This window comes from Urocampus carinirostris, chromosome 2, assembly GCF_059441175.1.
Source record: "Urocampus carinirostris isolate Australia breed hairy pipefish chromosome 2, RoL_Ucar_1.0, whole genome shotgun sequence".
Taxonomy (NCBI): domain Eukaryota; kingdom Metazoa; phylum Chordata; class Actinopteri; order Syngnathiformes; family Syngnathidae; genus Urocampus; species Urocampus carinirostris.
In genome coordinates, this window is record NC_142350.1 from 26,141,316 (window position 1) to 26,161,244 (window position 19,929).

Sequence of the window (19,929 nt, forward strand, 5' to 3'; positions counted from 1 at the left end):
TTTTTGAGACCGGAAACGTCCGTCTTCCAATTGCACTCCCTCTTATACGCGTGTTCCTCTTGTTGCTAGTTCTTCAGACAGAACGCTGCATTAACGTACAATCAGAATGGCTTCAACTGGTGGCACATTGGACTCTCCTGTTAAGCAGATCCAGATTGACGGTTTGGTAAGCGTTGCAAAATACGTTCATTTACCGCTTTACCAGAAAATGCCTCATAATATGGCATTACCGATACAAAATGTGAGAGAGTTGCTTACCTACAGGTACCAACTGCGGGCCGCCCTAACGTAATCGGGTTAAAATCTTAAAAGAAACACATCGGATGAAATAATTTCAGGATAAATAGGAAACCATTTCACAAAGGTCAGTCTCTAAGCATCCTCAAGTTGTAAGTGTATCGTAACAATAGCGCAGGCAAATATAGAGCAGATTCATTTAGCAGCAGCAGAATTCCATAATAGGTACTCACATTTTTATGTTTTTATTTATTATTTTCTATTTTCCTACACAAAGGCGAAATTTATTATTTTCTCAGTCTTGTGTATTTGTTTTGGTGATAGCCCTGGAGAATAATCTGTCTCTGAGCTTCTGCTTTGTTCCAGAAAAATGGGAAGTTGGATACCATATCTTACCGTAGAGCGTTTAGAACGAACTTGAACTGCAAATATGATTGAATGCGAAAAATTGTTCTCTATTTTGCTCATTTAAAGACATTGTACCTCCATCAAACCTGCCTTCTCATAAGCGCTCAGGTTGAGGATTAAAAACGATGACTGAGGTCTATAGCACACACTGATATCATGTAAAGTATGTTTTACTATTCAGCTTGTGTTTGTCCACAGGCAGTGCTATTTTGTCGAGTACTGTCAGATTGAAGTACCGTATTTTCCGCACTATAAGGCGCACCTAAAAGTCTTAATTTTTTTCAAAAGCTGATCATGCGCCTTATAACAAACACAGTGCGCCTAATATATATGGCTCAATATTAAATTCGCAAGGTCTCGCAACTTACTCAACAGCCGCCGACTCGATTTTACCCCAAACGTGGAGTAGTCCGCGGTGTATGCTGGGATTTATATACCGGTGTTTCATTGGCTAACCAATGTGTTAATCATCCGTTAAATCGATCGCTATTGGCTGAAGTTATTCGGAGCCTCGGATTGGCTAGATGGCCAAAACAAACCCTGCAATCGGCCGAGTTTAGCAATGGCGTAGCAAGTCCGCGGTGTATGCTGGGATTTATATACCGGCGTTTCATTGGCTAACCAATGTGTCAATCATCCGTTAAATCGATCGCTATTGGCTGAAGTTATTCGGAGCCTCGGATTGGGTAGATGGCCAAAACAAACCCTGCAATCGGCCGACTTTAGCAATGGCGTAGCAAGCTTGCTAAAGTAGGCCATAAAGAAACATGTTTCATTAGTCTGTATTTGTAAATATTCTACTCTCCTGGATTTACTTCACTCACGGTTGTAAGAAGACCATGATTGCGTATCATTATTGAACGTGAGAACTTAGGTGAGTTATGCGGGTTTATATTTTCCCGGTATCTTGTTTTAGAACGATCTTGATGTTGCTGTGATGAGTTGAGTGAATTAAACTCAATTCCAAGTGTTTATTGTCATATGCACAGTAAAGTTGTGAGCGAAAAAGAAAATAGAAACATAGAAATGTTTGACATTTCTTGAATCCCAAGACTTCCGAATGATATTTGTAATGACGCATTTAAGTGACATCGTACAGACACCGCATCCGCACGTGTCTACGACACGTATTTGCTTCTTTGCAAGCTTTGGGAATGTTAAGGGGGTAATCAGTTGGACTGAATCATCTGACTGTTTTGTCGACGTTCCCATTGTAGCGCCTTATAATCCGGTGCGCCTTATCTATGGAAGATATAGGACCAAAAACTATTTTTTGGGGGTGCGCCCTATAACCCGGTGCGCCCTATAGTGCGGAAAATACGGTACTCTGTAAAGTCAGGGTACATATTTTTTCTTACTATATGGCGACGAGGACCTTTCACCTTGAGTGTCATTTTGATGATATTTTCCAGGTCAGTGGTTGGAGAACTCTCAGCTTGCACTTTTCTGGAATGCAGCTTGAGACTGGGAGGTTCGGGTTCGCGCCCCGGCCGAGTCATTCCTAAGACTTAAAAAGTGGTCGGCGGCGCCCTCTGTTGGCTGCGGCTGCATCGGCTCGCTACAACGGGTCAGGTGCAACGACATTTCGTTCTGTGTACATTGTTACACAGAATGACAATACAAGGAAATTATTTATATTTATTTATTTTATGTCCTTGTTTTAACGGACTTGTCACCTGCCCAAGGAAAGCATGTCAAAGAGTTTGTGGCCAGTATGAGAGGAATAATTTTTAATTGTTTTTGGCTCTGCTTTTTCTGGGCTGTGTTGACGCCTCTGTGTTTCCTTTTCGTCTGCTGGCGTGCGCCCACTTAAAACGTGACGCCGTATGCTAAAATGCTCTTCACTGTGGCTTTGTCAAAAGAAACCAGCAGCTTCTATTCCAGGTTGTTTCCCTGAGCACTCTCAGGAAGTGTAGTCGCTGCTCTGCCGTCCCTGTCACACCCGTCAGTGGATGCATGAGGTCCAGTTTGACAGTTCGGGACAGTCTTTTTGGAATCAAAAATCTAGTGCAGACCTATGTGGATATTTTTTTATGCGTACAGTTAAAGTTGTTCCCTAAGTAGAACGGAATGTCGAACAGAGTTGTAGTCAATAAAATGTGTCCGGCCATATGAATAGAATAGAATTTCCTTTTTTGTCATTGATGTCAACCTGGTGAAAAAATGTATGCAATTAGATTAGACGTACGCACTTCAGGATAAATATGACTTCCTCTAATGTAGATCAGGGCGGCACAGCGGCTGGGTTGTTACCGCGCAGCCCCACGGTGCAAAGGTTCAGGGTTGAAGTCCAGCTATTGCAACCCTCCCGGGTGGAGTTTGCTTGTTCTCCCCGTGCCTGGTGGCTTTCCTCCCACAGCCCCAAAACATGCATGTCAGGTTAAACGGCAGGTTCAAATTGTCCTTAGGTGTGAATGAGCAAAAGCGTTGTCTGTCTTTGTGTGCACTGCGATTGGCTGGCAACCAGTTCAGGGTGTCCCCTGCCCACTGCCCGAAGAAAGCTGGGATGGGCTCCAGCACCTCCGCGACCCTACTGAGGATAAGCGGGGCAGATTCTGGATGGATGGATGATCAGAGGTTAGGAAGCTTTTTGTCTCAAAGAGCCACAATAGCAAAATATAGATTTTTTTTTTACCATATCTACCATATATTTTAAGATTAATTTCAGCAAAACTGCCAAACCAAAATCAAAATTTTCAGAACTTTTCACTATGACGTAAATGATTTGATATAATTTTATGAAATAAGGATCATACCAGAGCCTGTGTCCCATAACAACAAATATACTAACTTGCCTCTTTCCCGCGATTAAGATCATTGGGATCTTCATAAATAATCAAAACAATGTGGAGTGTCACAAAATACTGCAAACGAGGAAACCTACATATTTGCATTCGGTGCAGACAAAGCTGGGCAGAAAGATGTGCGCTGCGTGCATTGCTTCCCCCCACTCCAACCTCTCACCCAATTAAATTGCTCTGTGTTTTTGGCTGGCGTTTGTCTGTTTTTATCATCAAGTGTCTCAAAGGTGAACTTTAATTGTTTAATCAGCCTCCTTAAAAAGGAATCCTTAGTGACATGTAGCCAAAACAGGACCTGGTGGTGTGACACTTTGAGTATAAAGTAGTGGGGAATATGCTCCTTATTTACTGGACCGAACCATTCTTAATACTACTGCTACGTCAGCTATGTGCACAATAGACTCTACTCTGGGCTTCCCAGATTTAGAATGCTACAGTTGGGATTTACGTAAGCACAATTTTATCTCCAATTCATATGCACTCTTGAGCCATACATGGCTCACGAGCAGTGTCCCCTCTAAGCTGCGCGCGTGCGCAATTGCGCACTGCTTGCACATTCTCTGCGCACAAGAAAATCTAGCCGGCGCACAAAAATGAGGGCTCAAAATTACTAATTAAGAAGCGACTTAAGTCAAAGTTACAGTGCATGAAGGTAAAAATACACGGGTTCCCCTGACGTTGTGTCCTGAATGCGGTATTTTAAAGTCGAGTCAGAGTAGAACTAAGTTGAGTAAAGTTAGTAGAGTTGGTCGAGAACCGGCTTCTTTGGCTCAGCTCACTAAAAGGAACCGGCTCTTTTGGGTCCTAAACGGCTCTTCAGGTTGTTTATTTGCTTCTTCAATCGCAACATGACCAAATATTATGTAAAACTATGCACAAAATGACTTAAAAGAAGGGGGGAATAGAACAAAAAAGAAAAAAATACCGAAATGTACACAAACATAGTAAACATCAATAATGGAGAACACTAGGTAACATGTTGAAGTTTGTCCGGGAATTGCATGACAGTAACGACGCCTCAAGCCCGTAAACCAGTCCAAAAAGTCCATAACAGCTACGACGCAGCTTCCCATTCTCCAAATCCGATTGGAAACCCTCGGTGCTGGAATAAGTTGAGTAAACAATGCATCACACATAGGACTTTACTCTTGTCAATGCTATTATCAAATATGTTTTAAAAAAATAAACTTGCTGATTTATATTGAATCCAAGTCCTTTTTACCATGAGCGAGATGCAATAAGCTCTAAAAATGGTAATAGCTTTGCACACAAAACCTAAACTATAGTCTTTCCAATATCATGTGCTTGAAGTTTTTTTGCTGTATATATTTGTAACTATTATTCAAACGAGACTTAGCTATTTCATTTAAAATATTGTGGGAATTCCCATCATGCTCAACAATGTGGATTGATGGAGAATTATTTAGTAGAATGAAGTTCAAAAAGAGTTCCACTGCATTGTAACTAAAGCCAATTAGCTTTGTTGTGGCAGGGAATCAAACCCTGACGTACTGTGTGTTAGTACCCCTGCCATAGCGTAACTTTGCTTTAAAACATTCACCTCTAAGGGATGTCCCTGTCAGTAAACTATGAAACTCAAAATAGTCTCCGTGGGACATCCTCGGCAGTAAATGGGTTAAAGTCCGTTTACCATCAATACGTAAAGTATATGATTTTCTTTTTTTAAAATGTATGTCAATAAGGGACATTTTTTAGGTGATCATCTTAATCGTTCCAAAAATACATCACTTTTGGGTTGGCGCAATGGGCTTACATTGGACCTTGAGTTCTGGATTTGCCTGAGATAACGAGTGTCTGCTTTGTAGAGAAACAAATGTTGTATATTTGTTGCTTACTTGCTTTGTGTACTGCTAATAACAATTTAAGTTACAATATAGCTTAGAAACATGTTGGATTTTATAGACTGTTTTTTATATCCAGCGTTATGCACAATCCTATTTGCTTTCTGCTATAATTGAATCAATATTCTATATTGATCTTATATGTATTTTCCCTAATCTGTGTACAATAAATTAAGTAGGGCAAATCAATGAACTGTATATTATATGATGGGGTTTTATGAGTCGAATTTATGTCTTCAATTATTCATAACTGCAAAGACTGTGTCTTATTGTACATGGACTGTTTTTACATAGCACATTTTGTTGATTTTCGGGATCTGAAAAGTGCTATATGATGCAAATAAAATTGGATTCGCTTTAAATGACCTGGTGCAAATTACTGCCTCTGCTTCACCAAAGGGGTACGACAACCACGCACTCTTATTTGCTTTTAATAGATGTGCTGCGACACACATACAGTATATCAATGATCTAAGTTGTTGCCAAAAATTTAAATAATCAATTTTATCAATTTGTTGTTGCAGCCCTGGTGCACACCAAATTATTTTTTTGAAAATCTGTATAAAAGTTTAATTTTTTTCTCAGTTAGAATTAAGTGTTGTAAGTGACAAATCTTGCTGAATACTTGCGGCCATGCTTTTATGAGTTTATTAATATCTCCCAGAACGACTTTCGGTTGGCTCCATTCTCCATTTGTCTCTGGTTCCGTGACTATGTTATGTCACCTAAATCACTGGTGGTCTATTGGTAAGGCTTAGATGCGCTTACTCCTGCGACCTGTGTTCGATTACTTATGTATGCAATCTTTTGCGATTTTCTTTCAACTGCTCAATCATTACACAAATACCATCTAACGCGCACCCAAACACTGAGTTGTTGTTTGGTAAAAAACAACAAGCGTGTTACGAGTGAAAAATTACGTTAATGAACTTGTGTAAGAAATTACCAGTTTTTTATTATATTTCTTTTTTTAAAACCATGACTTTCTGTTTCACACAGGTGGTTTTGAAGATCATTAAGCACTACCAGGAAGAAGGACAGGGCAGTGAGGTGGTTCAGGGTGTCTTGCTGGGCCTGGTGGTTGATGACCGGCTGGAGATCACCAACTGCTTCCCCTTCCCACAGCACACTGAAGATGATGCAGACTTTGATGAAGGTAATCCATGTTTCCACATATTCGGGGTTTGTACTGGTTCTTGAAATCCTTGAAAATGATTGAATTTTAATGTTGTGAATTTTAGGCAAAGTGCTTAAGAAACATGGAAGGAGTTTAAAGTTTTTTTTTAAAGTGTTGGGCTTCAAAAACTTAACGTATTCTATAGTTTCTAAATAGGATTGGGGCTAGGGTGGAAACAAAGTTTAAGCTTATTGGGGTGTCAAACTGAATTTAGGGTTCTGAAATGGGTTTGGCGCTCGGGTGACACTTAAAATTGGGTGAAGGTTTATGGTTAAGAACAATGGTTTGAGCTCCAGATTAGGGTTCTAAACTGAATGTTGCGTTCCAGAATAGATTTTGAGCGAGGTTTATGGTTTGAATCGGGTTTAGGGCTAGAGTTACAGCTCGAGTTAGGTATAGGTTTTGGGAATAAGGGTTTAGGCTCCATACTAGGGTTGTGAACTGAAGGTAGGGTTGCAGAATAGGTTTGGCGCTAGGGTTACAGATTGAAATAGCGTTTGGAGTAGGGTTAGGTGATTTTGGGTAGTTTTTGTGACGTGATTCTGACTCCTTCCTGAGTAGTGTAGAACATTATTCCAAAGTGGTGATAGCATTGTTTTTGACAGCCAGCTATACCAAGATAATACTGCCACTACAACATTTTGAAAGATTATACCTAACAAATCCAATTTAGTCATCCCTAAAAGACTTTTAAGAGTATTTTTTCAATTGCCAAAGTGCTTTGCAAAAGGATGAAAATGAAACCACTGATCAATTGTTATAGGAGGGATGAAGAATTTAACTGGAAATAAAGACTAAATGCAACCGCGTGTAGATGTTGCTTTATATATCAAGTCACAAGTTCTCGCCAAGAGAGGGCACTGTGGAGGCCTATTTGCCCACATACAAGATTGGTGTAAAACACCAAAGAGGGACTAATTGATCTGTTTTTGGAAAAAAAGGCTTTATTCAAAAAATATAGGAAAGTTTTATGAAACTTCAAACAGATAACCATGTTTAGCTTGACCTTTTACCATGTACCAAAGTAAATATGATGCCAATCATGACTATATAAATAATTTATAGTTTGCTTTTAACGAGTTTTTTTAATGTAAAATAGTACGAATGACCCATTTCATGAGTGAGTCTATGTGGTATGCAGACATGTTTCTTTTTTGTTTGCTGGTTTACAAAATGATGGCCTGGAATAGTACTCGGCTAATAAACAATAAACGGAAATGTTAATCCGTGCATAGGATTAAGCCCATCTCTCCAGTGTAAAACGCACAAAAAAACACCTAGTGTTTTCTTAACTTTTCCTAAAAGTTCCTGCGTAAAACGTCATTTGTGTTCTTCTTCAAAAGAAAAACTTAAAAGAAATAATGGTGCCAAATTCATATTAGAACTAGAAATGAACTTGGCAGTAACAAATGTATTGTAGAACTAAATGATATAACAGGTATTTATATATCAAACTAGACTAATCTCGTATCTTGATGCATGTATTTCTGACAAATTTTAATGCTATTTTTCAAAATCCTTTTTTTTAATAAGTTAAATGGTTTCTTTGTGCTAGTTGTTCATCGTCAAACCGTATTTATATATCAAAAATTCGTACTTATGATTAACACGAGTGATCGTCCGATACTGATTATTAGCACTAAGAGGCGTGTCCGATAACAGTTATTTGGAGCCGATACTCAGCTTAAAGTTTGGCTTAAGAAAATTTTAATAATGCATAAAGAAACAAAGAACATTTGTTATAAATTCAAATAAGAGCATTACTCGGTCTCAAACATTTTACAGTTGATAAATTCTAATTTCAACACTACTAACGTGACTAATCTTTCACAAAAGCCAAAAACTAACAGTGCAGGAACTAAATTTAGGCGGGTAAGGTGGGGGGAATTGGGGATGGGAGAGGGGGGGTGAGCATGGCGAGTAAGAGAACATTATGGCATCATAGCAAAGCTCTTGCCGGCTCCTCTTACCCAGTTTAAACATATTCAATTGCACCGATTTGAAGTCATAAAAAAGTAGATGCAGATATCGGTGCTGTTAACTGACCTGGCCGATAAACCATCGATCTCTAGCATTCATTGTTGTGGTCACAGAAAATTGGAAAACTCTGTTGCAGTAATTCTTTGTTTTTCGCAGCAGTTACTTTCCTAAACGAACCCAAGTTTTAAATACTTGACTAAACTCTCAAACCTTTTATACACGCTCAGATATTTGTTTAACAATTGAAACAAATTTATAAATTTTTTTTATCTAATGATCTACAAATATTTAGTGTACTCTTTAATAACAAGTGGGGAACCTGTTAGGCCAATAGGAATGCAGTACTAAATGCACGATGCAAAATCAGTGAAAAGTAACCTCTGTTATGGCAAGGGACTACTGTATACTTGTGTGCATGAAAGAAAATAGTCGTTATCTTTGCAGGATGTCATGCTCTTTGGATATTCACTGTGCTACCATGGTTCTAAAACTTCTGAACCAGAAATATAACAGCAATGGGATTGTTGTGGATAATTAACCTGGCTACTCTGTTATTTCTCTAAAAACAAAACAAAAGAGGATACACACGTTTGGATAGTGGTAATTTGTGCGTTTTACTCTTGAATGTGTAAATTTAACAATTTTGTGTAAAGAATTTCACAGTAAAAACTTTGAAATTAATGCATAACTACATCTATTTCATCAGGAAGGGTCATGCAGGGCTAGCCTTCACTTTTGGAGCTTTAATTGCTATCTGGACAGACATGCTAACCATAGGTTAATTGAAGCCTGAGGATTAGAATACTGCAACCGTGATCTTTCAAACCCTTCGCTGTAAATATGCTGTTCAGTATGCAGCAAGTTGTATGTGGCTGTTACTGTGTGGCTCTAAGAAGATGTCTCCTCTTTTCTGATTAACTCTTTGTTGACCAAGTGTCATACAGGCCGCTTAGACTTTTTTGTTATTTTGACCATGAAAGAAACAGAAATCATGAGTGATTACTTTTGGCCCTTTCTTTTCAGAACAACCCAAACATTCAATATCTGGATTATCTACCATAAACATAGTCTTTGTTAAGACAATGTAAGAACAGTTTAAAATGAATAGCAAAACAAAAAACGGACTTGGATTTTTCAGCATTATAACGAAGTTGAGACTGAACTAAACACATTGCAACACAAACTGGAACTGCTAAAAATGTATAAAAAAATGTTTTTCAGTCTCGCTCCATATGTTGTCAACTTTTCCCCCCATGAGCAGGCGTTTTATGGGCCTATGTGGTAGATGGTTAAGCAATTCCTGGAGACAGAGACCCACAATGCCACAACATACATGATCCATCACTACACAAATTCATCGCCCCATTTGACAATCCAAACTAATAAATCATGTTCAAACGTTAACTTTTTTTTATTGGTTACAGATAACTAAAAATGCTTTACAAAATGCAATGTTTATGCCCAATCTGTATCATTTCTTGCCTGTGATTAGTCCATTGCCACACCTGGATTCCTGTGAGATACGTTTGTAGGAAGTTGCTGTCACCTGTGCGTGTTTTGGAGAACTACACTGATTAAATTAGGATTTTTTTTTAATATCTGTTTCAGTAAATGAAATGGCGCTTATAGAACAGGGTGCCTGGTAATAAGAGGGTTAACTCATTTTCGGAGGATGACTTTTGATAGATTGTGCTACCTGCTCGAAATAAATACTTAATATTTCAAAGTACCGTATTTCCACGACTATAAGGCGCACCTAAAAGCCTTTATTTTTTTCAATAGCTGACCATGCACCTTAATACAGTGTGCCTTACATATGGATCAATATTGAGTCGCAATGTCTTGCAACTTTAGCAAGCAGCCGCAGACTAGATTTTCCCCCGTAGGCAAAGTAGTCCGCGTTGTATGCTGGGGTATATATATATATATATACACATACATCGGGGTTTCATTTCCTAACCAATATGTCAATCATCATTTGAATCAGTCACTATTGGCTAAAGTTATTCGGAAGTAAAGGAGGCTGGTCCTTTTTAGCATTTACAAGCTCGCATAGTCTAAAGCGGGGCAAAACAAAGCCTGCAATTGGCCGAAAAAGATTAATTTGAAACACACGTTAGATTGCTCTACGGCATGGAAAAAACATTTTTTACTAGTCTGTATTTGTAAACAGAAAATATGGGGCTAAACAGACGGCTAGCAACGAGCAACATCTATCGATGCAGATGCTTCTAGGCAGATTTTTTCTTGTATTTGTTGGCATTATTCTGTGTTTTGGAGTGTGTAAATATTTTACACGGTTGGGTTTATTACACTCACGGATGTAAGAGGACCATGGTTGCGCATTACTATTGAACATGACGACTCTGGTGAGCTATCACGGCTTTATATTTTCCCAGTATCTTGTTTCAGACTGATCTTGATGTTTCTGTGGTGAGTCTATTTTTAAATTCAATTCAATTCTAAGTGTTTTTTGTCATATGCACAGTAAAGAACCACGTTTCCCTGCACAATGAAATTCTTACTTTACTGTCCACACAGTTGCCAGCGAAAAAGAAAATTGAAACTAAGAAATGGTTGGCATTTCTTGAATCCCAAAATTTTAACCTTCCTAATGATATGTGGAATGACGCCTTTGAGTGATTGTTGACTTCGTACAGACACCGTGTCCGTACGTGTCTGAGACACGTATTTGCTTCTTTGCGAGCCGTCGGAATGTTAAGGGGTTAATAAGTTTGATGGAACTATCTGACTGTGTTGTTGACGTTCCCACTGTATCGCCTTATAGTTCTGTCCGCCTTATGTATGGAAAATATAGGACAAAAAAAACTATTTTGGGGGGGAGCGCCCTATAACCCGGTGCGCCTTATAGTCGTGAAAATGTGGTACCTCATATCTAAGAAAAGTCTATCGGCGCATTATGTATATATGTATATGTAGTTTGCAACAAATCATAATCCTGAAAAGTAATCCGTATTTTAACAAAATTTAACTATAATTTAATATTGTCTTTTTTTCCTGTAACTGTAATGTAATTCAATTACATTTTTTGTCGAAGAACCACATCCAACCTCTTCAATTTACTAGGGGTGGTAGTGGCTCAGGAGGAGGAAGAGTGATCATCTTTGGACCGAGAGGTCGCAGGTTTGATTCCTGGCTCCTCCGAGTTAACGGTTGAAATGTCTTTGGGCAAGATACTGAACCCCTGATGCTCCTGATAAGCAGGTAGGCGTTGTGCATAGCTGACTTCCTATCGGTGTGTGAGTGTGTAAGTATCGAATACATTGTAAAGCGCTTTGGGAGGTCTTCAGTGACTTAAAAAGCGCTATATAATTGCAGTCCATTCATTTATTCACTCTTAGTACCAAAGTCCTGTTGTATAAAGCCATGTCAGATTTTGAATCCCAAGCATTATAAATCATTTTTGGGTTGTCATGATCCTATTACACATTAAATGTTGTTTATCTGGGAGCGAGACACAAGAAGACATAGTGACAAGGATAAACTAAATGATAAGGGCCTGCTTGAAATGGAGGTAATAGATGGAGTGTTATGAATGCAGTGTTGGGTATAACCTGAGATGGAAAAAAAGCAATCAAACGAACAATTGCAAGAGGACAATAAACAGAAAAAAACACAAGGAAAAGTGAAGGTTGCTTGGCACGGAACATTCATTCTTTTTCTGAACCGCTTATCCTCTCCAGAGTTGTGGGAGCGCTGGAGCCCTTCCCAGCTGGCAGTGGCCACGGGACACTCTGGACTGGTTGCCAGCAATAGACAATCTACACTAACACTTATTTATACCTAGGGCCAATTTTGATTAATGTTTCTACCTGCATGCATTTTTTTAAAAATGAATGTGGGAGGAAACCAGAGTGCCCAGAGAAAAGCCCTGCAGGTAGGGCTTTCACAATGATATGTCTGGATATGATTATTGCCATACAAAAAAAAAATCACGATTGACGAATTTTGTAATTTTTTTCCGCCCTCAGTATTATATGCTACTATAATAATATGAGCTTAATATTACATATACTGTAAACCTTTATAAAGAGCAATTTAATGGTTAAGAAATAATGTGAAAAATCATTATTAAACTTAACATTCTGTTTTATTATAACAACTGCTAAAGTGCAGGATTTCGGCTGTCCGTCGTAAACCTTTTGAGAAATAATGCACAGGTGAGGTAATCGGTCCTAAAGTATTTGTTAAAAAAAAATGTTAATACTGAAAAGTTGAGTTAAAAGTGCAAAAATGAAGTGCCCATATAAGGAAAAAATACTCAACCCACACACTTAAAGTAAATACAGCAGCAGAGCAGATAAATGTCCTTTTGCTTCGCTTCAAGTTTTAAGATTTCAAGACATTTAAAGTGAATGCAGCTAACAGCAGCAGACAAATGTCTCTTTTCTTTGCTTCAAGTTTTCGGGCTTTGAAACAAAAACTGGTACACAAAAAAAAGAGTCTGAAACAAAGTAAAAATACATCCTAGCAATGTATTTTGGAGAGAACTTTATTGGGCGTCGCCCCAAAATATACGCAGAGAGGAGATATGGCAAAAAGTGAACGCTCTTTGTTGCATTCGGGACACATTCTTGATTTTCCGAAACGTTCGTCTTCTCACACTGGCCTTCAGATTGTGCTCATAACAATTCGTGATATCTCGTAAAGGTTCACCGCCCTGGATCATTTAGCACACCAGCTTGTGACCTCCTGCAACAACAAATTTCCACGACCTGCGCCAGATGCCGACATACTTATCTTTAGTTATTATCCACATTCCACAACCATTATCTGCACCGCTTATCCTCAATAGGGTTGCTAGGGTGCTGGAGCCCATCTTAGCTATCTTAGGGCAGTGGGCAGGGGACACCCTGAACTGGTTGCCAGCCAGTCTCAGGGCACACAGGGACAGTGGGAAACTGGAGTGCCCGGAGGAAAACTCACGCACGCACGGGTAGAACATGCAAACTCCGCACAGGAAGGTTGGTAACTGGATTTGGCACACGCGCTAACCACCGCTCCACTGTGCATTCCACAACATGTACAACATGTACTGGAAAAGCTGCGGTCAATCATGGACAATCCATCGCATCCACTACACAGCATTATCTCCAGACAGAAGAGCAGTTTCAGCGACAGACTGCTGTCACTGTCTTGTACTACGGACAGACTGAAGAGATCTTTTCTTCCTCATGCCATGAGCAGGGATGTGATTTTTCCGCTAATTCGCGGAATTCCGCTTTTTTTATCTCCAAAAATAAAATTTTAAAATTTCCGGTGTTTTAATTGGTAAAAAAAAACGATTTCGTCTCGACAGCATGCCATTTGAGTGTTTCCGTAACTGAAATGAAACGTACTTGCGATTGGTTGAAGTCTCGTGTTGACCAATAAACGCGCTTGTTATAGGAGTGTGCCATTGTTCATTTCTCACACGTTTTTGCCGGGTGTTTAAAGAAAGATGTCCGTGATCGAACGCAAAGATGCTCCGCGAGCTAAAGAAATTGATAAGATTGTAAAAAACAAGTTTCGATGGGACTGGTTGGAGAAGGAATTATCTACGAATGTTGGAAAGAAGACTGTGACGAATTTGTTCAATGACTTTATTCGGAAGATCGATCGTGCCGGGAAAGCACTTTGCATTTGGTGTCATGATACCATCGACTATGGTGGGAGAGGTTTCAAAGCTCTTGAAAGTCACGCAAAGAGCAAAAAACACGTGAAAGAACTCCAGTCAAGAACGACAAATTATTCCATCGCTGGAAGTTTCGGTGCCCAAACGAAAACTCCAAAACTTTACGGCCTCCATCCCTTATTGACATCACAATCGGAAGCGGTAATAAAGAGACGTGATCCACCCCAACAACCTGTACCAGTTGCTGATAGAGTCGTGAATTTTGAGGTAGGTGGTAAACTTTTCAAATTTATTTGACAGTTTTCCCATTTTTTTCGAAAATATTATAACGTAATAAAAATGGCCATAAATATTTAACAATTACAATAATAGATTTTCATGTGTACATTACACCAACACTTTACTGTAGGGCCTATACTTATTGTACTTTTTACTGCCCTGGTCCTACCTGGTTCCCCCCCCCCCCCCCAGCTAGCAATCACCCCCCCCCCCCCCCCCCCGCTAATTTTCAGATAATTTCACTTTGGTCAAATCACATCCCTGCATGAGGCTCTTTAACTCTACCCGGCAGAGTAAAAGCCCACAGTAAACCACACCACCTACATTGCATATTACCGAATCTTATTGCAATATGTATTCTGTGTAGCACTATTTAGTTATTCTATATAACACGCTACAGTGGGCATTTGCACGTCACACTGGGTATTTGTATATTGTATTCTTTTTGCTTTATTATTGTATTGTTCTCAGCTCAGGGATGCTGCTGGAAATCTGAATTTCCCTTCGGGGATGAATAAAGTATCTATCTAACACTGTCATGTTTGTATGTCTGTACTCGTGTGTAAACTTCACGTACATCCGTTTGACAAGCTCCAACCGCTGGATTGTTTGACATTTGTCCTTAGCTGACTAGCTTGGCGAATTGTACGGGGTGACTCGACTCCAAATGCTGCTTGAGATTAGTTGTTTGCTCCTTTCACCTGCTCCTTCTTGAGACAAAGTTTGCAGACTGCTTCTTCTGTATTTTGGGGCTTACCGCTGCCGCTCCGTATAAACTCATAATGTGTCCAGGATACTGAAGTGTGCGTGGTTTTAAAACTAAAAGTTCAGCCGGCATAATGGACACAAAAAAAAACAACCGATGTCTGCTTCGGCGTGTGCGTCGCTTCACATTGACGCCATTTCCTTTACATCTCAGTCAAGGGTGGTAACAAAGGAGGGTGGAGAGAAAAAAGGCAATAATCATCAGAGTCGTACATGCAGGCACAAGTTTGAACATTCAAACTCCACATCAGAAGTTTGAAATCTAACCAGGGACCTCTGAACTGTAAGGCAGACCTGCTAAACAGCCATCCATCGCTCTTCCCAACCATTCATTGCAAAATATTCTTTCAATTAAAAAAAAAATTATGTCTGCATGGTGGTGACTGGTTTTCATGTTTGCCTCACAGTTTAGAGGTCATGGGTTCAATTTACCTATGAATCATCTTAAAGTCACCAAAAGGGCCTGAACTATGCATTGGAGGACTCTATTAATGATTTCATTTTTGTTAAGGTCTTAGGACAACATCTAACAATCACGTATGATTACCAATTTACAAAAACTACAAGCCACTGAACTCCGAATTAACAAACATAATGGAAACGCAGCCAAGACCTAACATTAGCTAGTGTTAGCCTAATGTTAGAAAAGTTGAAGTTATAAGTGACTTCATATTCCTCTCCAGTGAAGTGACACTGTTGCCTTACCTTAGTACAGATGCTCTCATTTCTCCCTCAACCTGTAGTAAGCATTACTTCTCCAGGGTTCCTACAGTTTAAGGCAAGTTAAATTCAAGACCTTTAAATACAATTTTTAAAGCCTTTTGAAATCAAATTTAAGACCATGTCAATCGAAACACAATTGAAAGATGAACGAACGGAACAAATGTATGTATTTCATTTTCTTTAATATGATCAAGCAAACATACATATTCGCATACAAAACATGTTACACATTGCTTGTGTTCACGTTAATTTGATGTGAGAGTTGTTAAACTAAAAATGAAAATGATTTTTCCTTTTTCTGTTTGGCACCTTTTGTGCTCTGGTAAAAGTAGAAGCAGGCCGTTTGGTGCTCTGCTCGGCTTAGCGTTGCGATGAGGCGCAGCGTCAAACCAGCAATATGGAAAAAGACTAATTTTATTTCTTTTCAACAAAATAAGCATATGTCCTTTATAGATAAAAAACCATGTTGTCAATGTGAGCGTAATGCCAACCTCGTCCCCTGGATATACATAGGTGTCAATGCCAATACTAATGCAATCGTTGTAGATGAGCATGTATGAGTGCATGTGTGTGTCGTTCCAAGGCAATGGTCCCTATCGAGTGACAAAGGTGGTGATTTAATTGTGTTGTGACACGCTGTTATGTGGATCCTAACTTCGAGAGACATGGGAAGTCACTCACGCACACACTTACTCACACACAAACATGCATGCACACACAAACACACTAACATCTAGTTTCCTGCACTGAAGTGTTTTGGCCCGCAGCAGCATGGAAGGTCTGAAACAGTTCACTATTTGTGTCATTGACGATTAGAGTACAGGCTGCCTGGTTCATTGCACAGACACACGGCATCCCCATTGCTTTGTCCAGGTTGTTTAACAATGCTCTCACACACACACACACACTGTTCCTTCTTTCAGTGGGGATTGGTATTGTTCAAGGTTACTACAGGTGCTTGAAATCCTTGAAAATGCTTGAATTTTAATGTTTTCTAGGTCAGGGAAATACTTGAAATTGTTGCCAGCGCCAGGTTTCTTGGCAGTAAACGCAATAAATTAAGATTTTCTTTTGAAAAGTACGTGAAATGGCGCTGAAACGCCTGCTCTTGTGGCTTGTTGTTATGGCGTTGTCATGTGATGCGTCACCGCCCCCTACTGGTCGGAGCCAAGAGGACAGCTCTATTCAGAAAACTGGCCCTTGGCTCGGAAACGGCTCCCCAAATTGTTGTTTCTTTCTCATGTTCTATTATCAATAATAATGATAATAAAACATGATTTACCAAATTATTTGGTAATTAGTAATTTCATGTTTTGCAGCGGATCCCTGCAAAACATAATAAATAAAAATAAGAATATTCATAGATCTACAAAAACATGGTAATAGTGTTAGCAACCAATAACCTAATTGATTTGTTGCGTTACGCTATTTATGAGCCACCAAGCAAGTTAAATCAATGCAAATAAATAAGTGCATGGGATTTCACTGTGAAATTTTAGAGTTGTAGTACCTTATTAGTCTGGCACAGGGCATACAAGGATTCATTTTTATTTTTGTTTATTGTTAAGTTATTGGTCAAACACTTGTTTTTTTATTGTTGTTTATTATATAATATTGTAATAGTGTATTTGTACAACACTTGAATATTCAAATATAGAGGGTATTAAAAATGTGTTTTTAAAAAAAAAAGCTTGATCAAAAAGAATAATCGACCGATTCATCGATCATTGAAATACTTGTTTGTTGCAGCCCTAATCTGCACCAGGTGTGCACATGCACACACTGTATAGTTTAAATAAAAAGGGATTACCTGTCCGTTTTATGCAGTTATTCTTAGTTATTCTGACAGATTCTTTTGAAATGAATTGAAATGATCTGCATTTATATAGCGCTTTTAAAGTCAATGACTTCCCAAAGCGCTTTACAATGTGCTCCACATTTCCCAATAGCGGCTTTGCAGCCAAGTAAGGCGCTAACCTGCTTATTGGGGGTATCAGGGGTTCAGTGTCTTACTCAAGGACACTTCGACATGTAACATGGACGAGCCGGGATTCGAACTGTACTGTAGACGAGCGCTCTACCTCCTGAGCTACTGCCGCCCCTTTTGCATTATATCATAATTGAATGCGAGCATAGGTGCGAGATTGGTCTTAAATTTAATTAGACGTGGTCTTGAAAAGGTCTTACATTGTCTGAAATTTAAATGAAAAAAAAATCCTTGGGGAAACCTCCTTTCTCACCTGGCAAACATTTATCAAGCATCCTTAATTTTTTCGTTTCAATGTTTAAATTCATCAAAACTAATATATCACTTGTGAGATCCCAGAAAGCAAAATGTCCATTTGGTCTGACTGTTTTTGTATTTCTGCTTCTAGTCCAGTATCAGATGGAGATGATGCGTTCCTTGCGTCATGTAAACATCGACCATCTGCATGTGGGATGGTATCAATCTACCTACTATGGTTCGTTTGTCAGCAGAGCCCTTCTTGACTCCCAATTCAGCTACCAACATGCCATTGAGGAATCTGTTGTTCTTATCTATGGTAGGTAACATTAATTTTTCATTACAGAGATCCATCGGTTTTAGCGGTTAATGGGGACCACCCGCGAAAAGTGAAAATCTGCAAAGTAGCGTCACATCTTCTTAAAAGCCCCCAAAGGGTTAATCTTACCCCCCAAAATAACAACTATAAATTAAAAAATTAAAACAAGCAAAACATGATTGCAGTTAAATGAGTGGTTTTATTGTCAAAGAAAAGTTGACTGCTTCGCCTTTCATTGTAATCCAAAGAGCGGCCCGCTGGCTGTTCGCTAAGATCAGGTGTTCTCGAATGGAAACAGGTCTCCATGTCAGCCGTTTCATGCCTAATGGACCTGGCGTTAGCAAAATACAGGGTCCGCAGAGATGGCTTCAAAGAGTCTAGCCAGTACCAGTTGGCCAGACCAACAGCATTGCTCTTGCCTTTTGCCAAACAACGCTCGAGTCTCTTCTGGAACGTGATAACAATCCACAAAGCACCTTCCGGTAATCAATTTCACTGCACCCTTCTGACTTTTGTTAGAGTCCGGTTTAATTGATGAATTTCCTTTTTAATGTAACGCGGCTGCTAAAAGCTAGCAGTAGCTATGTTTCCAGATTGTTTACGGAGGCAGCGCCCGCCTGCTGTTTGACTCAGTTTACACCAGCGCACACACACACCAGCATCTCAGTCGCGAACACGGTCACTCCCACCCAAAACAGAGTGCCCTCCTCCATCTGTCCCTGTTGAACACAATACACAATACAATATAAATTACAACAAAAACAAAATCAATTAATTTCAAAATCTGCAAAGGCTTAAACTTCAATAACCGTAGCTAGGGCTAAGTTGCAAGTGGTCTCTGTATTTATATCTTTTGTGTTTCCAAAATGTAAAAAAATAAAAAGTGAGGTTGAAAAGACTTTGGATGGATTCAATTGGGGAGTAGAAGCCATTATCTGCCCCAAATTTTCATATTCACTAAATTTGTTTGTACAATTGGCTCAAAGCTAAATCGAGGAACAATAGCAGAGGTTTCGATAGCCTTTTTGACCCAAAGAGCCTTAAAATTTAAAAAAAAATGTTGTTTTTTTGATCGAGCCAAACCATATATTTTAAGGCAAAATTCAACAAAACCGCCAAAGCCACTCTCCAGACAAAAGCTAATACTGCAGTACATTTTATTTCACTGCGATGTTTAATGATTTTATAAATCTATAATAATAATGCCAGAGCCTGTGTCCTATCTCAATAGATATAAACTGTACCACTTAAAAATTGTCTCACTCTCGCAGTTACTCAAGTCTCGAAGCTAATCTTGACTGCCATTTTTGTCCTAAATAATGGTTTCAAAACAAGGTGTGAGCAAAGTTCTTCTGTAATAGTGTCACAAAATACTGCAAACGAGGATATAAACGTATTTACCATAAGTGCACTGGGTGGGGAGTGGGTGTATAGCTCTGCCCATTCCCACCGCTCTCCCAATCAAATTGCTCTAGGTGTTTTGCTAGAACATCTGAGCTCAATGTAACAGGTGTGCTTG

The 19,929-nt window shown here is 39.2% G+C and overlaps 1 protein-coding gene across 1 annotated transcript in view; it reads left to right on the plus strand.

Annotated features, from left to right (window-relative positions):
- Nucleotides 1-19,929, plus strand: part of LOC148371528 (eukaryotic translation initiation factor 3 subunit H) — a 37,566-nt gene continuing 17,637 nt past the window's right edge. The window contains exons 1-3 of the mRNA XM_088326063.1: nt 1-166; nt 6,308-6,464; nt 18,243-18,410. Coding sequence (XP_088182189.1) covers nt 107-166; nt 6,308-6,464; nt 18,243-18,410 — 385 coding nt within the window. The 5' untranslated portion in view covers nt 1-106. The remainder of the gene's footprint in view (nt 167-6,307; nt 6,465-18,242; nt 18,411-19,929) is intronic.